This window comes from Anser anser (assembly GCF_964211835.1).
Source record: "Anser anser genome assembly, chromosome: 20".
Classification (NCBI taxonomy): domain Eukaryota; kingdom Metazoa; phylum Chordata; class Aves; order Anseriformes; family Anatidae; genus Anser; species Anser anser.
This window is the reverse complement of record NC_139741.1, coordinates 974,948-992,655: the sequence shown is the minus strand read 5'-3', so window position 1 is coordinate 992,655 and position 17,708 is coordinate 974,948. Positions and strand designations below refer to the sequence as shown.

Sequence of the window (17,708 nt, the reverse complement as noted above, 5' to 3'; positions counted from 1 at the left end):
TGCTCATTTTCTTTAAATAAGGAAAGGTTCTTCTAACTATACCCCCTAAAATGTTCTTTGTGTTATATTTGCAGGCAGTGATCTCTGTGTTCTGCACTTTGCAACTGCAGGACAATTACCTTTTTCTGGTTTCTTAGTAAATAAGGAAAAGTAGGAAACTTGCAGAAGCTTGCAGAAACCTGATTTGCCTAAGCCTCCAGCTTTCTTCTCCCAAAATAATTCTGTCACGATTTCTGTGGCCCAGCTCCTTCGTGCATTTTTGACGTTGTCTCCATTGCTTGGCGGTTGGGTTTGTGTGTGTCTTTGTAATACACAATCTGCATGAATTTCAGCTGGTTGAAAATGTATGCTGAGGAACTGTGGAAATGAGGAAGGGGAGTGTTTGTGCACACCATGCCCTTTTGTGTCTTCAGTTAAAATTTGTGATTTCTGACACTGTCCAGCATAACAATAGGAAGGGGGTATGTTATGTTCTGTTTGTTTTCACCTATTCCCACAAGCCTACAAGATGAATGTCAAGAGCGTGCTGTGGAGAACTGATGTAAATCCAAGAGGTGGTCAAGAAAAAAGCTAATTCTCTTGCAGATTAACAGAAAGCAAGAGGCACAAGCAGCCTAACTGCAGAGCAGCGGACTTGTGGAGGCCTTTCTGCACAGAGAAGGAGAGGCACGGAGGTTTTCAGGAAGAAGAGTTTGTAATTGCTGATATATTTCCCTGTAAAAAGTGTGCTTTTACTGATTCAATCCAATGTTTAGAAAATATAAATTTAGTTTTTGTGGTTGGTTTTAAAAAAGGGGGAAAAAAAGAGACAAGGTAAGTGGAGCATGTGCACGCATGCTGCTGTTGTGGGCGATGCTGACAAGGTGCAGCGCAGTGAGATGAGAGCATCTGCCGCTGGGCACGCAGAAGACAAAAGTCCTCGAATCTTCCAGGCGGCTGCCCCCCGGTGTGCTGTGAAGCTCTTGTGCAGCTTGCTGTGTCAGAGGGCGCCTTTCTGCTGCCCTGCGCCGAAGAGGTGACATCCGTCACCTGTTCCCCAGTGTTGGAATGGGAACGCATCTGACATCTCCTGCCTCTTCCTCTCTCCTCCTAACATCTCTGTCCTTAGCTGGATAAAAGCCACTGTGTTTGGAACCCAATGCACATTAAGTCTGGTGTGAAATCAAATTCAGTTAGCTGTCCTGCAATATTTTCTCTGCATAGAGGAGCTCTGAGAGAGAAGTTGAAGAGAGATAGTAGTGTTAGCCTCAGTCTAGTGGTGAAGTAGAGGCGAATGAAGTGACTTGAAGGTCACACAAGTTACAGCTGGGACTAAAACCTAAACCCGGATCTCAGGGTACCTTACACGTAAAGCTGGACGTACTGCATTAATCTCTCATCCCGTGGAACATATATTTTGAGGCAATCCAGGAGTGAATTCCAGTGTCTCTCCCCTTGCAAATAGCCACTACGCGTGTGTTACAGACCATCAGGTACTGATGTTACGCCAAGTCCTTGTGATGAGAAATGTCACGATGGAATAATTAAATATTGGAGCTTTAGGGGCAGTCGCTGTGGAAATGCCCTCCATGGCAGCTGCAGCGTTTGTTAATAATTAAAGCTGTGCCTGCTATGCTTTTCACTAAATTTGCTTCATCAATATTTTATTGTTTTAAAGAAAGAAAAAAAAATACAGTGAAGGTGGGAAGAGAGCCTGTTTCCTAAGCAACAGCAATGCGCTGCTTTGCAGTTATTTTTAAAGGCAGGTTGCTTCATTTAAGATTTGGTACCAATTATTAGTGCATTGCTTCAGGCATCCGGAAAGCTGCTTTTCTTTACGTTTTCTTTATTTCTAATTGAAAGACAGAGCAAAACAGTAGCTGAGTTAAGAGTCGTTGTGATGGTTGCTAGACGGGATCTAGGGCTGTGCTGTGAAGAACATCCCCGTGCTGTCATCGCTCTTTGTTCTTCCTGTGCCGCTCTGCCTGGCCTCGCACAACCTGTGGGCAGCCAAACTCGCTCGCCCCCGCCGCTGCTTCTGTAGGAGATGCACAGATGCTCCCTCTTCATCCGAGCAGGAACAGCCTTGCTTGCAGGGATGGCGTCAGCGCTGGGCTCCCGCTTGTAAGGCTGCAGGCAGGCAGGCACTGCCTCTGCCACCTGCGGATGTCCTTTGATTGCAGCAGATGTTTCCTGGCATAAGCTGATGCTGAGAGGGGTCGGGCAGGGATGTGCCTGTGTCTCCTGGCCTTTCTTTCGCGGAATAGTGCTGCTCTTTAGCTTTTGCACATGGCAGGGGTGAAAAAGCAAAGGGGTGGCTGTCTTCTGAGGCTGCATTTAGGGTTGGGCAGTACAGCCGCGTGGAAGCAGGGTCAGGCTTGCTGCTCAGTAGCCTTGTGAAACGCAGTCCAAGCGCGTTTCCTACAAGATGCAGAGCAGGGCTCTGCAGAAGCTGAGACCATTTGCGCTGTTGCTTTGTTGCCACACCAATTCCCAGTGGGTTTTTGGTTGTTGCTTCTCCTGGGCTAGGACTTCTTGGGGTTCAGCCTCAGCCAGGAGCCTCTTGCTAACGGCAGTAAGAAATGCTGGGACAGTTATTGCAGAGTAGCTCGGGGCCGGCTGCAACAATTCAGGGTGTACAATTAGAAGACTTGGCTTTGCTAAATCAAGTTAGTTGTATCTTGAAAAAAAAATATATTAAGATGAACAGTCTAAAATCCACAAACCATCAGTATTTAATTCTACTGGCTCTTCCACAGGCAAATTAGGGATTCCCATGGAAAGCTTACCTTCTGTCAGATTTATCCATTGCTGCTTAGCTTAAAGACATATCTGCCTTCAAAGTTGAAAGCAAAATAGTGTCATTGTTATCCCACGATGCATTTCCCAAGTGCTTTTCTAGTGCTGTTTTCAGCACTGTAAGAGCAAATGGTAGTGTTTTCAGAACACACATTAGGTTAATTTGTGTAGTAGGGATGTGTTAGCAGGAAGCCAATTAGAGATTTCTTTTTTTTTTTTCCAGAGTTATAAGACACAAAATGTGAAGTTATTAATACCTCATAAATGCTTCTTATTTATTTAGTCATTCAGCAGGGAGTTGCTCAGTCTTGCAAAGTGAAGCAGTAGGGTAGCAGTGCTGAAAATCAAGGGGACATCTCTACTAATGCTGCTCAATACAGACACATGCTGTAGTCCTTCAGCTGCTGGAGCTTCTAGGCTAGCTACATGCAAGTGGTGTTTCCACATGCCATTTAGTTTTGCCTGGGACTTGGGTTAGTTTTCAGGGTTTATTTTCAGTAGAATCAGGAATTCTTCCACTGTCTGTAACTTACAAGGTGCTTATTGTTGCAGATGAGGTATATACTTGCATCATCTGATTTTGAGATCTAGTCTATCTTTCTCTCTCTGCACCTCCCTGTTCTTTTGTCTCCACACCTGACCAGTGGGTGTTAGCAGACGGCAATCACCAAACAGAAGCCTGAAGGACAGGAGTACCCATACATTTATCTCCTTCCCTTTCTTGCAGGTGTTGTGGAAGCATGTCTCCTGCACATGCTGAAGCGCAGGGCTGCTGGCTTCCTGCGGACCGACAAGGTTGCTGCGCTGTTCACCAAAGTTGGCAAGACGTACGCAGTAGCAGGAGACATATGCAAGAAAGTGCAGGAACTGCAGCAGCAGGTGGAAAGCAGGTGAGGCTGATGTCTGTTTACCAGCAAAATTCCCGCAATGTGTATGCAGCCTGGAGAGGTTACGGACTTGTTGGTTCATGCAGAGAGTTCTTTATTAGCCAAATTTGTTGTAGCTTTGACTTTTCAGTGTCTGTAACTGTAAGACAAATGTTTTTGTGTCATCAAGCTGATAGTTAGCAAAGAGACAGAGCTTGGGAACTGGGTCTTTGGTGTTTTGTGTGGTTTCTTGTAGTGTAGAGGATCAGGGTGTCCAGCCCACACAAAACAACAAAAGTTAATAATAACTGGTGATTTGACAGAGCGCTCACAGCCAGGGTTTGATGGACCAGTTTGGACTGTTAGTGGGAAGGGATGTGGGTGGCAAGAGGAACTGATAGAACAGACTCACTGGAAAAGCTGTTTTAACTGATAGAACAGACTTACTGGAAAAGCTGCTTTGGCATGCTTCTTGCCAAACCAGTAACAGAAGATTTGATTTGTGGGTATCACAGCAGAAATAGTTGAGTTAATGGATACAAAGAACAGTTGGTGAAAGGATGAACTCAAGAAGACGTGGACAGCAATGAGAGTGATCGGAGGAGCGCATTTAGGCACACACTGGGCTTGAGCACAACTGAATTTGTATTGGAGTCGAGGACTTGAGATTGCGGTGAGGTCACCCCAGAGCCTACTCTTCTCCAGGCTTAACATCCCCAGCTCTCTCAGCCTTTCTTTGCAGGAGAGGTGCTCCAAAATCACAGCGCATGAGCCTGTGGGAAGAGTGTTTTGTATTCTACACAGGACAGGAACATTTTTTCAGATTTCATTTTTCAGACAGGAACATTTGTACAGACTGTTGTACAGTGGCACTGCTAAGCCTTAAGACATCTTTGTGGATTGTAGGAACTTTTTAGCCTTTTGATCAACTTGCTGTAAAAATGGATTTGTCAAGAGAGCGACTGCTTGTTTGTGTTGCACTGAAGTCTTCAATAATTGACAGTTGTTTAAATTAGCACTTAGAAATATCTGTGTAATTTTCTGGCACCTATCTTTATTAAGCTTCTTCTAATTATCAGACCTTATGTAGTTTTTAGCAAGTACATACGTGTTTTTTAATATATTTTTATTTACATGACTACTGATTTAGACTGGTATTTTATTCAAGTTAGTTTTTTAAATATTGGGAAGAAGGATATCAGTGATGTTGTCTATTTCTTTGCTTGGGATCATCACTGCACGTGTGTGTTGCCTTGCAGAGGTTTTGTCATGGCCTAATGGAGGACTAGGGGCTGTGTAAATGCAAAGAACTACGGGCTTCACCCAAAACAGAGCCCAGCTATTGTTGCTCCTTGGAAATTGCATTTCCACCATGTGAAGCTGTGCAGTGGCATGGCAGGAGGCACAGTATATAGGATCTACAGAAAGCAGTACCATCCTGTTCCTGCGGCAGAACACTTCCTCACAGCATGCCTGAGGCACAGCTGCCCCCTGGGCTGGCCTCAGACAGGTTTGCTGGGTAGCAGGTAACTCCGCAGGAAGGGGTGACAACCTCCTGCGTGGTTCAGAGCCCACCTTGCTGAGCAGTGCCCACGTTCTTGTTTACAGCCGAACTTGGGAAGTGATTCTGCTTTGTATAACCAGCTTGCCATCCTGTCACTAAAAGACAGCATTGAACTCCCCGTTTCTGCAGTGGGCCTGTTGCAGTGCTGCCTTATGCTGTCGGAGCAAGCAGGGGGCTTGGCTGCAAGCAAGCTCCCAGCTGGCTTTGGATGCTCATTTGCTTTAGTCCTGGTTTCTCAGTTTGATGTTGCTTATCTCTTAGTTGTCTTGTTGTCATTCTGTAGGTGGTAAGAGAGAAGATCTCACTGCCAAGACACTAGCACAGACTGTGCTGTAGCTAGCTATACATGGTGCTTTACAGAGAATAAAAAGATGGGCCTGTGCCCAAGGACTGCCTGACAATTGTGTGTGGAGCTCCCTGGAACAGCTCTGCCTGTGTTAATCTCAAATCCTACTCCGTGCTCGTGATCTCAGTGGGAATATCTCATGCTGAAGCAGCTTTGTGTCCTCGTGGGCTCATGGCTAGCTTGAGCCTGAAGGTACAAAAGAAAGCTGGGAGACAAGAATCTTTTTTACCATCCTCCATATAGCTTTCCCAAATAAGTATGAAGCTTTATTTGATAAGAAGCAAATTTCTGTTCAAGTGCAACTTACTTTACGTTATAGTTCGCATTTTGTTGTGTTTTCATTCTTTTGGGGCCTATGGTCTGCAAGAGATTTGCTGCCTGCTCTTTTTAGCCTATCGTATGTGGAAGTTTTGGAGGAGCTCAAATGTTGGGCTTTTTCTAAAGCTTCAATAGCAAAAAGATATTTTTGTTAGGGACGACTGACATACCTAATACTGACCTGTTTGGGGGCTTTTTTTAGAAGTTGTTTAGCATCTCTTCTTCAATTAGATAGTCCTTACAGACTTCTCAGATTGATAGCCCAGAACAGAAGCATTCTGAATCAGTAGTCAGAGCCATGACTTTCAGAAAATCCCTGATGAGGGACTGACTAAGACTCCACATCCCAGTAGTGGTGAGTGCTAACATAATATATACAGGTATGCATTTGTCAGATACATGGTGTGTGTTCTAACAGCATTCTTTTCACTGGAAGGTTTCCAGTGAGGGGAAGAGAGTCTGAATTCTGACAACTTTTACTTTATCTCCTTTTGCAGGAAAAATCAGCCAAATGGACAGGAACCCCTCAAGAGGCAGGGATCAACCACTAGTAAAACACCTGTACTGACACCTCAGGCCATCAAACACATATGGGTTCGGACAGCATTGATTGAGAAAGTGCTTGACAAGATTGTGCAGTATATTGTTGATAACTGCAGGTAAGGAAAGAATCAGAAGCACAGAGGTTTGTTAGAGTGATGTGTTTAGGTGTCTTTTGATTTCATCAGAAGTCTTTTGCAAACTTCTTTGATACTGAATAGATCTGGTAGGGAGAAAACCAGATACAAAGTCATTCAGTCATTTAGAAAAAAAAACACTTGTTTTGAATCCTTGACAATGTTACAGACATACAAAAATGCTAACAGCCATACAGCTCTCCAGAAATCAGATAAAAAACTATCAATTTAGTAAAGGTGTTTTTTTATTTTTTTTTTTAAAGTTGGCAAAATATTAACAATGCTAGCAGAAAGAGTAATGCATTCAGAAGTATGTGAAGCCCTGATCCTTTCCACTCACTAAGGCACTTTAGGCTTCAGTAGTTATTTAGGTGCCCAAATTCTAATGGGACCTAGACCTCAGTGACTTAGTGGAATATAAATGTATTCTAGTAGGTCAGGAATGCTTAATTCACTTACATTTGTTTGAAAGTAACCCTTTGGAATTTTAGCATGTCAGGAAGAAGGGAAATGAGATTAGAACAGGGGGAGTTAATGATGTAAAACCTTAGAATTTTGCAAAAAGGTTCTTTGAATCATATTTCCTTCTTCAAAAATTTGGGCTTTGTGTAAAGTGAAACTTCCCTTGCAAAACTAGAGAACAGTATCAATGCTTTATGGATGTAATCCACAGGGACTCTTTAAGAGGAAAAGAGAAGTCCTCTATTCTGTCATTTCCTACTGTCCAGCATTAGCTTTGGTTTCCCAAGAGGTGGTTCTGAACTCCCCTCTGTGCCTTCCCATTCTCCCATAAGTGATTAAGAAGAATTATGGAGCACCCTGGGGACAATTTCCCATGAGAAGAGAAAGGTAGGAACCCTAAAGTTATATCTGGTCCCAGAAAAGTATATCTACCCAGTTCGCAATTACCGTTGCAGTTTGTTCACAGTGCTGCTCTTGTAAGTCTTTCTGCACTAGCGGGACACATTCTTGGCTGTCCAGCACCTAAGGGTCTGAACAAGGGAGAGAGCTAGGGCAGAGGAACTTACTCTCACAGTATTTTTTGTTTGCATTATTGTTTTCTTTGTCATCAGCTTTATTTTCATGATCTATTTGGCCATTAAAAAGAAAGAGAATGGAAGAAAGGTCTTTCTGCTGTTCAAAGAAAACCGTTCCTCTGAGAACAATTTCAAGAGCTGTGTGTAAAAGAAACTGAGAGGGTTGGCTGTGTCCCACAGACATAGTTAATGAAAGTATTTTGTATCCAGTGAGTCAGGATATTTGCTGATAAATGGATACAAGAATTTTTTTACATTTTCTTCCACATAATTCACTTGATATGTGACAAGAGAATTAGGTCACAATTGTTTCATTGCCATGTATTGTAGGTGTTCCCTTACTGGCTTCTCCATTCATGCAGATGGGTTTAGGGCCATGTCCTTAATTGTAGGTGTCTGATTTTGAGAACCTCACTCACAGTGAATAAGGCTTGTTCTCATGCATTTTTGTGATATAACTGCTCAAATACTACGTTTTAAGTTCTTCAGCTTCTCTGTTCTTGAGGAAGAGATGATTTAGAGTTTGAGCCCCATCTAGTGGAAGAAATGGCAGATAATGACATTTTGAGATATTTGGGTGTTTAGATGTTTTGACTTTTTTTTAAGTCAGCTTTGCCTGCTGTGATGGGAAGACTTTTGGGTCACTGCAAGAGCTACTATTTGTAGTAGTTCATTGTTCATTGTAGGATCTCCATCCTTTACTGGATGCGAGGGGAAACCTAGTTACTAAGGATGAGGAAAAGGCTGAGGTGCTTAATGCCGCCTTTGCCTTAGTCTTTAGCGGCAATACCGGTTGTTCTCCGGACACCCAGTGCCCTGAGCTGGTGGAAGGGGATGGGGAGCAGGATGTGGCCTTCGCTATCCATGAGGAAATGGTTGGCGACCTGCTACGGAGCTTGGATGTGCGCAAGTCGATGGGGCCGGATGGGATCCACCCAAGGGTACTGAGAGAACTGGCGGAGGAGCTGGCCGAGCCGCTTTCCATCATTTATTAGCAGTCCTGGCTATCGGGGGAGGTCCCGGTTGACTGGCGGCTAGCCAATGTGACGCCCATCTATAAGAAGGGCCGGAGGGCAGACCCGGGGAACTATAGGCCTGTCAGTTTGACCTCAGTGCCGGGGAAGCTCATGGAGCAGATTATCTTGAGGGTCATCACGCGGCACTTGCAGGGCAAGCAGGCGATCAGGCCCAGTCAGCATGGGTTTATGAAAGGCAGGTCCTGCTTGACGAACCTGATCTCCTTCTATGACCAAGTGACGCGCTTGGTGGATGAGGGAAAGGCTGTGGACGTGGTCTACCTTGACCTCAGTAAGGCTTTTGACACCGTTCCCCACAACATTCTCCTCGAGAAACTGGCTGCTCGGGGCTTGGACTGGCGTACGCTTCGCTGGGTTAGAAACTGGCTGGATGGCCGGGCCCAGAGAGTTGTGGTGAATGGAGTCAAATCTGGTTGGAGGCCGGTCACTAGTGGAGTCCCCCAGGGCTCGGTACTGGGGCCGGTCCTCTTTAATATCTTTATTGATGATCTGGATGAGGGCGTCCAGTGCACCCTCAGTAAGTTTGCAGACGACACCAAGCTAAGTGCGTGTGTCGATCTGCTCGAGGGCAGGAAGGCTCTGCAGGAGGATCTGGATAGGCTGGAGCGATGGGCTGAGGTCAACTGCATGAAGTTCAACAAGGCCAAGTGCCGGGTCCTGCACCTGGGCTGCAACAACCCCAAGCAGAGCTACAGGCTGGGAGATGAGTGGCTGGAAAGCTGCCTGGCCGAGAAGGACCTGGGAGTATTGGTGGATAGTCGGCTGAATATGAGCCAGCAGTGTGCTCAGGTGGCCAAGAAGGCCAACGGCATCCTGGCCTGTATAAGAAGCAGTGTGGCCAGCAGGTCGAGGGAAGTGATTGTGCCCCTGTACTCGGCTCTGGTGAGGCCGCACCTCGAGTACTGTGTTCAGTTCTGGGCCCCTCGCTACAGGAAGGACATGGACGTGCTCGAGCGAGTCCAGAGAAGGGCAACCAAGCTGGTGAGGGGTCTGGAGAACAAGTCTTACGAGGAGCGGCTGAGGGAGCTGGGCTTGTTCAGCCTGGAGAAGAGGAGGCTCAGGGGCGACCTCATCGCTCTCTACAGTTACCTGAAAGGAGGCTGTAGAGAGGTGGGGGTTGGTCTATTCTCCCACGTGCCTAGTGACAGGACGAGGGGGAATGGGCTAAAGTTGCGACAGGGGAGTTTTAGGTTGGATGTTAGGAAGAACTTCTTTACCGAAAGGGTTATTAAGCATTGGAACGGGCTGCCCAGGGAGGTGGTGGAGTCACCATCCCTGGAGGTCTTTAAAAGACGTTTAGATGTAGAGCTTAGGGATATGGTTTAGTGGAGTACTTAGTGTTAGGTCGGAGGTTGGACTCGATGATCTTGAGGTCTCTTCCAACCTAGAGAAATCTGTGAATCTGTGAATTGTTCCTGACAGCGTTTCAAGAACATTCCTTACAGATGAACAAGATGTTTTAAGAATGTGTGGATCTCTCGGTCTCTGTGGAAAACTGGCAAAATTGCTTACAGAGAGTTCTTATTTGTCTCCGTATTGCATTAGTGTCTAAAGCCTCAAATCAAATATACTGGGTAAACACATTTAGCAAAAGGCAAGCTCCTGCCTCTTGAGCTCAGTGTCAAAAATAGATGAGGCAGAAGGAGCATACTGAGAGGAAGTGACTTGCCTGAGATTATACAGCTGATGAGTGGCAGAATATGGATCAAAAGTAGGGATGGTGGTCATCTTATTAAATACAGAAGTCTGGAGGGTAGGTTTATTGAACTGGTTTTTCTAGGCTCCCTTTATGCTCCACTGAGATCTAGTCAATGTTACTGATAGAGTTTGGGAAATGATCTACTACTAAAGGAAGTGTCTAAAATAGGCCAAGTTAATTTCTTCATAGCTTTCTTGCAATATATTTTAATACACTTTAAGAATAGGTAGAATCATAGTATCATCTAGATTGGAAAAGACCTTCAAGATCACCAAGTCCAGCCATTAACTTGACCTACAGAGTGCCGTCACTAAACCGTGTCGCTTAGTGCCTCCATTTATGACGCACCATGTAGTAAAAGCCTTCTATCTACCTGCAAACCCAGCACAACATTTCTTCTTTGGAGATTAGTCTGTGAGCCAGTCAATCCCTAGTAGAGCTTTCAGAGGAGATGCATGCATCGGTGATTTCTAGATATTCCTAGCAACTGCTTTTCCTCTACCTGTCTAGCTCAGGAAATGTATGGGTTTTGGATCCCTTTGGTCCCATTTCTGGTGGTTTTGGTAGTCAATTTTCTTATTGCCCATTGTGTGAGAGAGTGTATTTGATAATCACAGCTAAATTCTGTTGCTGGAATTCCTTTTGCATTAGAACTGAAACTAAAACCAAGCTTGGAAAGCACTACAGATATACAGCCTAGATTCAATTTTCAGCCTTGGTAAAGCTCTTAGAACTCTAAACTCTTAAATCTTCCCTTTTATGTAGGTAATTTAATTGTCTGAATTCACACTTGAAATGAGCATTTGGCCTGAGTTTTTATTTTGTTTTAAGTCTGACCTGGTATATGACTGCCATTATCTGTTTTGCTTTCTTTGGCTTACTTTTTGTTAAGCAATAATGTAATATTTTTAAAGTCAATGGACTAATACTACTGGGAGACATAAGAGCTTTTAAAAATAACAGCCAGTGTTTTTAACTGGGCTCTAATCTTTTATTCCTAGTAAATATTATGAAAAAGAAGCTTTACTGGCAGATCCTGTTTGTGGCCCAATACTTGCTTCTCTCCTAGGTAAGTTCTTGCAAAGTTATTTCTTATTATGCTAAAGAAAACAAACTGTTTCTTAAGCCATTTTATTTTATAACTGTTACAAAAGGTGATTTTTATCTCTAGCACATAGTTTGGCTAGCTGTAGTAGAGTAATAAAGGAGATGATGTTTTGTTGCCTCCAAGACCAGTGGAGACCAGTCCTATTAATTATCGGTTAGATCAGAGAATAGAAAGAAAATTGTATTTTTACAGCATGCTTGCTAGCAGATTGGAATTGTTAATGCTGCTTTGGCAGGGTATTGTGTCCTACAGAAATATTTTTTACGCAGCCCTAGATAAGAGGATATGATATTATATGTACTGTCTATATTATGTGCTGATCCTGTAGGATCACTAAGTGATCATTAATATTCACCTGGCTTGAGAGGAAAATCATACTTTTGGTACTTGACCAGCAGGGTAAGACTACGTATGTTTGCAGACAGACTCAGTTTTCTTTCCTGGGCTGTTTTCTTAGTTGGACCATGTGCACTGGAGTACACCAAGCTAAAAACAGCTGATCACTACTGGACAGACCCTTCAGCAGATGAACTTGTTCAACGACACCGAATTCACGGAGTTCATGGTCGCCAAGACTCACCTTCAAAGCGCCCAGCGCTGGGAGTAGGTATTTACTATGCAGCTATTTCAGAGTTACAGGGCATCAGAAGAGGAGTGGCCAGCAGGGGAGGGAGGTGATTGTCCCTCTCTACTCTGCCCTTGTGAGGCCCCACCTGGAGTATTGCCTCCAGGTCTGAGGCCCCCAGCACAAAAAGGACATGGACCAGTTAGAGCAAGTCCAGAGGAGGGCCACAAAGATGATCAGAGGGCTGGAGCACTTCTCCTATAAAGAAAGGCAGAGAGAGCTGGGAATGTTCAGCCTGGAGAAGAGAAGGCTCTGGGGAGACCTCATTGCAGCTTTTCAATACTTAAGGGGGGCTTATAAAAAAAGATGGAGAGCAGTATTTTGCTCAGGCAGATAATGACAGGACAAGGGGGAATGGTCTTAAACTAAAAGAGGGGAGATTTATATTAGATGTCAGGAGGAAATTCTTCACTCAGAGTGTGGTGAGACATTGGAACAGATTGCCCAGAGAAGCTGTGGATGCCCCATCCCTGGAGGTGTTCAAGACCAGGTTGGACGAGGCCCTGAGCAACCTGATCTAGTGGGTGGCGTCCCTGCCCATGGCAAGGGTGTTGGAACTAGATGATCTTCAAGGTCCCTTCCAAAGCAAGCCATTCTATGATTCTTTATGTTGACAATAAATACAACCCCAGAAGAATAAGAAGAACCCTTTTTTTCTCTTCTGTAATGGAGCCTCTATCACAGGTTAAAAGTCCATTTGGACCCAAATATTCTGTCTGTTTAAAAAAAGTTTGAGATCCAGGGCCAAATTCTGTGGCTTTTGATGTGTGATTTCTTCAGGTAGTTCACAAGAAATTACGAGCTGCCTTGGCCTGGGATGAGGAAAAGCCCAGATCGTTTCTCTGCAAGGTCTCTTGGCTCCAGAAGAAGTTGCATTCTACAGAGATTGGTCTGAATGGAACTGTGCTCCTGTTTTACTGGACTGTCATTACAGTCATTCCCATGCTGCTTGATTTGCCTTGACTGTTTTTGTGTGTGTGTGTGTGCATGCTAGATCCGGAAACGGCATTCAAGTGGGAGCACATCAGAAGATCGCTTTGCTGCTTCAGCAAGAGAGTATGTAGAGTCTTTGCACCAGAATTCCCGAACACACCTCCTGTATGGGAAAAACAATGTCTTAGTCCAGCCAGTAAGTACACTGATACTTACAGAAACCTGTGTTATCTGGCCATCAGAGAAACAAAGTATATATAATGCAGTGATGCATAGGGTGGGCCAAATTTCCCATTTTTCTCTTGTATTTTTACATGTGATTGGGTATTATTCTTGTTACTGAATTTGTGAAACAGGCTTCGTCCTCGTTGCCAAAAAGTTTTAAATATCTTAATGTAACATTGAGAAGAAGGTTGATAGTTCTTACTTTCAGGATCTTCATGTCTCTGAGGAGGGTACTTCAGTGCTCCATCACTATGTCATGCTAAATCTTGTAAGCTGTGTTAATGTAAAAATAGGTTTCTTGAACTGAAGACTTAAGTGGATGGATGATGGAGTTGTGCAGGACCTGGAAGTTGAAGTGTGATTAGGCCAGATAAAAATAGCTTGGCATGTTCTGACTGTGGCCAATCCTACTGGGCTGACGGGGTGTGCAACATTGAGGGGGCTGGAATTAAGATCTCAGAATTGTGAAGGGGTGGATAAAGGAGAAGAAAAAAGCATGCATGCACTTGAATCACCTTCATTTTCTGTTTGTTGTTTCTGTGAACAGAAAGATGACTTGGAGGCAATTCCTGGGTATCTCTCCCTTCATCAGTCAGCAGATAGTTTGACACTAAAATGGACTCCAAATCAGCTGATGAATGGAACCCTCGGAGATTCGGAGCTGGAGAAAAGGTAGTCATTGCATTCAGGAGAAGATTGGAAGCATTCATGGTGCTTATTTCTCATATACTTGGTAATATGGCGTAAGTGTAACAGAACTGATTTAATCTAAGGGCTTCTGAATAACTCAGAGGTTGAGGTGTCAGGCAGCTTGAGTTCTGTTCCTGTTTTGCCACAGATTAAGTGACTTTCCAAATGTCCTGTAGTGCACTTTGTCTTAGAACAACAAAACAGGAAAGGAACAAATGTGTAGACAAGGCCCAGATGCAGGCCCACAAGGGAGTTCAAATACATAACTACTGGAATGAATTGGGACCCTGCAGGGGACCTCTGGATGATAGCATGGTAAAACTCAAAATTAAGTAACACACTAATCGTCTAATGAACTTTTCAAAACTCACTTAGGGTGGTTGTTTAAAAAAAAAAAAAAAAAAAGATTGATTCCAGAGTGTTTATTCTAAAAAGGCCCCTCTGGATTAGTGATACAGTAATATACATCACAAACAGGATGTTGCAAAGTATGAGTTGGATACAGGGCCTTTTCAAATGGAAAACAAAAGCCCACTTTTCCACATGTTCTGGAGAAGGGACTCAACACTACCTTCCGTCATTACAATTCTAGTACCTCCCTTCAGAGGGTCATGAATCACTTGACAAGCATGGCTAATTTCAACCTCAAAAGAGAGACCTGTAATGTCATTCTCTTTCGTTAGATCAGTTACTCATTTAATGTGGCATTCTGCTTCAGTGGAAGATCAGGTAAAGTCCTGAACCAGGCTAGTAGGTTTCCTCAGAGAATGCCTCCTTCAATCCCAGAACAGTGCTCTCTAATGCTTAATCCACCCTGGGATTTTTGTTTTTATTTTTTAACTTCATACATATATGTACTTTTAATAGAGTGTTATTGAAGCCTTGGGTCCTTGCTTATAATGCTAAATCGTTGAGGTTGTTCTCAGATGGGTTCAGAGCTGTTTCCAGTGTTTAATCTGTAAGCTTCAGCCCCAGTGGATTTACATGCTTCTGCTCAAAAATCCCGTGTGCAAGAAGACATAAGTGAATCTGCCTGTTGTGAAACCCAGCTACAAGACCACCATGAAGTCTGTCATAAGCATTTTAATCTTAGCTGAAACATTGTTCTAACCTGGGGGGGTGGAGGTGGGGGTGGGAAGAGCGAGGAGAGGGGGAAAAGAGGGAGGGAGTTTATGAAAAGGCTGGCGTCAGATGTAGCTTCTGTGGAGAACTAATTCCTTTGCCTTTTACTTGACTATTAATGCACCTTAATTGGACAAATTTAAAAAGCAGTTATTAACTTAGCAAAGTCTTTTTTTGGGGTGCTTGGAACCACAAGCACTCCTGAATGTAAAAATAAATAAATAAATAAATTCTCCTGCACTTTTTCCTTCCCTATTAGCGTTTACTGGGACTACGCATTAATAGTGCCACTCTGCCAGATCGTCTGCATTCACTGCCATCAACAACGTAAGCATAAACCTTCTTCACGTGGGGGTACCCCCAAAGCCCCTGTCTGCCAGGTGAATTTTAATGCTGCTAATGCTGCTACCATTTCATATGGTGCCCGTTAGGGGGTTAATGCAAAAGAAGGCAGACCATTTTTCTTCTTCAGATGTCTTCACTGAAAGACCTGGTAAGAACTTCTTTGCCAAGCAATGCTTCAGTTGTTACTTGCTTTCTATGTTGTTTTTTCCTGTGCGCTTTGTTTTTTCTGAGTCATCTGTGCAGAACAGTACTTCTGGAAACTGTTAGCAGCAGGTATTAAACACAGAAGCTTTGGTTCGCTAAGCATGGGCCTCAATCCATTGACCTTTACAAAAAAAAAAAAAAAAGCAGGTCTGTCAGTGACATCATCAACCTGCAGAAATGGAGTGCGTCTGACCATCGAGTTCTGATGAGCCCGTTGTGCTCAGTGTAGAGAGAGGGATCTGAACAAGATGTATCCGACTGCTTTCCTTACCACAAGCCTTAAACCAAAATCACAGAGCAAAGACAATGAACATACAGAAATTTTATTTGCATTCAGATTGGAACTGCAGTTGGACTAACAGAACTTTCGAACTAAGTGCCTATTTGAAAAGACAGCTTATATATGTGCTGCTTTAAAATATGCAAGTGGAAGAGCCACTTGACTGATCACTTTCCCTCCGTGTTGTTAACACTTAGAACTAGTTATCCCATGCCAGCCCAGGCATATGGGGACGTGTTAAAACATACAGTCCTAGCTGGCAGAGGACAGCTGCAATGCTAGTGCAGGTTTATTTGCCTCACTTGGATCAGCTTTCCCAGAACACTTTGTGCCTGTCCAGGGTTGCACTGACTGGTCAGGTGCGTCACCACTCTGCTTTGTGGCAGTTTCTTAGAAAAAGGGGAATTGGATAACAGACGTGAAACGTGATAGCCTTTGTTGTTGTTCATTGAGAAGACTGTTTCAGCAACAGGTGCGGGTATATACACAGCATGATTTTTGTTGTTTGCACAAGATGACAGACACTTGGCGGTCCTGCCACAGCACCTAGCTACCAGACTGGGACTTGTACAGCCACGCTATGGCACACATCCTGCTCTTGAGACATTTCCCATTTACCAGGTGGCTCTAGATGCCGTAGAGGGAGAAATACCAGAGGTGAAAGTTTCAAAAGCACTCTGGTGAGTTATGTTCTTCATTCAGTAAGTTTTAGAAAAGGAAAATGAAGAACCTGATTTACTTATATGCTTTTCAAAATTCTACTCAAGATTCGTATCATTACACTTAAAAGAGTACCCAGAGCCCAGGGTGGGTTTTGTTATTTGTGCTAAATTTCTAGCGACAGTGAAGATAGATGAGAAGAATATTTACAGCAGGGAATGTAACTTGCTAATTCTCACAAGAATAAAGCTTTTGGTTGTATCCATGAGGCTAGCCTTCATTCTAAATTGTGTCCTTTGTAAATTACGCCACACACCAAACACTTAGTTTACTTATTCCTTTGTTATTTATTATATTAATGTTCAGAATCGCTTTAAATGTTTCTGCATGAGGCCTGTCATGGTTTGTTTGAATCCTGAGCTTCTTTAGGACTAAAGGACTGAGGTCACCCCTAGATTATGCTGTGACTTACAGAGGTTTATTTATCTACTTAGAGGTGGTCACAAATGAAACTTGCTTAGAAGGTAAGAGCAACAAATAGAGATTCCGATGTAACAGTGTGGACTCCCATTGTCCTCCTTTGCAGCAGAAAGCAGATGGACATTAGTCTTGGTGAGTCAGGATGGAACTCAGAGACCTCCACTGCACTTCCCCCAAGGAGGTCACCTCCTTGCATTTCTTTCCTGTCTGGAAAATGGTCTTCTGCCTCGTGGTCAGCTGGAACCACCACTTTGGTCCCAACAGGGCAAGGTACTGCCTTTTCTGATGAGCTGCTTGTAGTAGGGCTGATCTTACCATCTTTGCAACAGCAACTTGCCCCACAGAGTCCGGGCATTATTATAAAGCAGCTGGAAATCAAAGTGGGAGGCAAAATAACTCCATTTAGTCCCATTTCATTTATAAAGATTGTCCATAAAAATTGTGTATACCTTCATTGCTGCATTGGGCATTGCACTGGAATCTGCTGTTGTATCAAAACATGATGCATTAGTATCAGTCCCAAACAATAGGGACTGAGATTCCAAGAGTCTGGGATATACTTGCTGTCAGAGGCTTGCATTACTGAGGAAGCTGGTGCCCAGCTCCCATGGATTACAAGAAAAAGTTGTGTTTTAAGTACACAGAAAAGTTGTGTATCTCTAAACCACCATCTGTTTATGATTGTAGTGTTTTTTTCCCTCACCCCTTCCCAAA

The 17,708-nt window shown here is 43.7% G+C and overlaps 1 protein-coding gene across 7 annotated transcripts in view; it reads left to right on the top strand.

The window, feature by feature from the left end:
* Positions 1–17,708, top strand: part of SGSM2 (small G protein signaling modulator 2) — a 52,987-nt gene that overhangs the window by 17,605 nt on the left and 17,674 nt on the right. For 4 of the 7 annotated variants that reach the window (XM_083805925.1, XM_083805924.1, XM_083805921.1 and 1 more), the window contains exons 3-10: positions 3,506–3,668; positions 6,370–6,531; positions 11,324–11,391; positions 11,888–12,033; positions 13,050–13,184; positions 13,761–13,885; positions 15,285–15,352; positions 17,101–17,264. In XM_083805925.1, coding sequence (XP_083662051.1) covers positions 3,506–3,668; positions 6,370–6,531; positions 11,324–11,391; positions 11,888–12,033; positions 13,050–13,184; positions 13,761–13,885; positions 15,285–15,352; positions 17,101–17,264 — 1,031 coding nt within the window. The remainder of the gene's footprint in view (positions 1–3,505; positions 3,669–6,369; positions 6,532–11,323; positions 11,392–11,887; positions 12,034–13,049; positions 13,185–13,760; positions 13,886–15,284; positions 15,353–17,100; positions 17,265–17,708) is intronic. The other 3 variants (XM_083805927.1, XM_083805926.1, XM_083805922.1) reach the window with 1 other exon arrangement.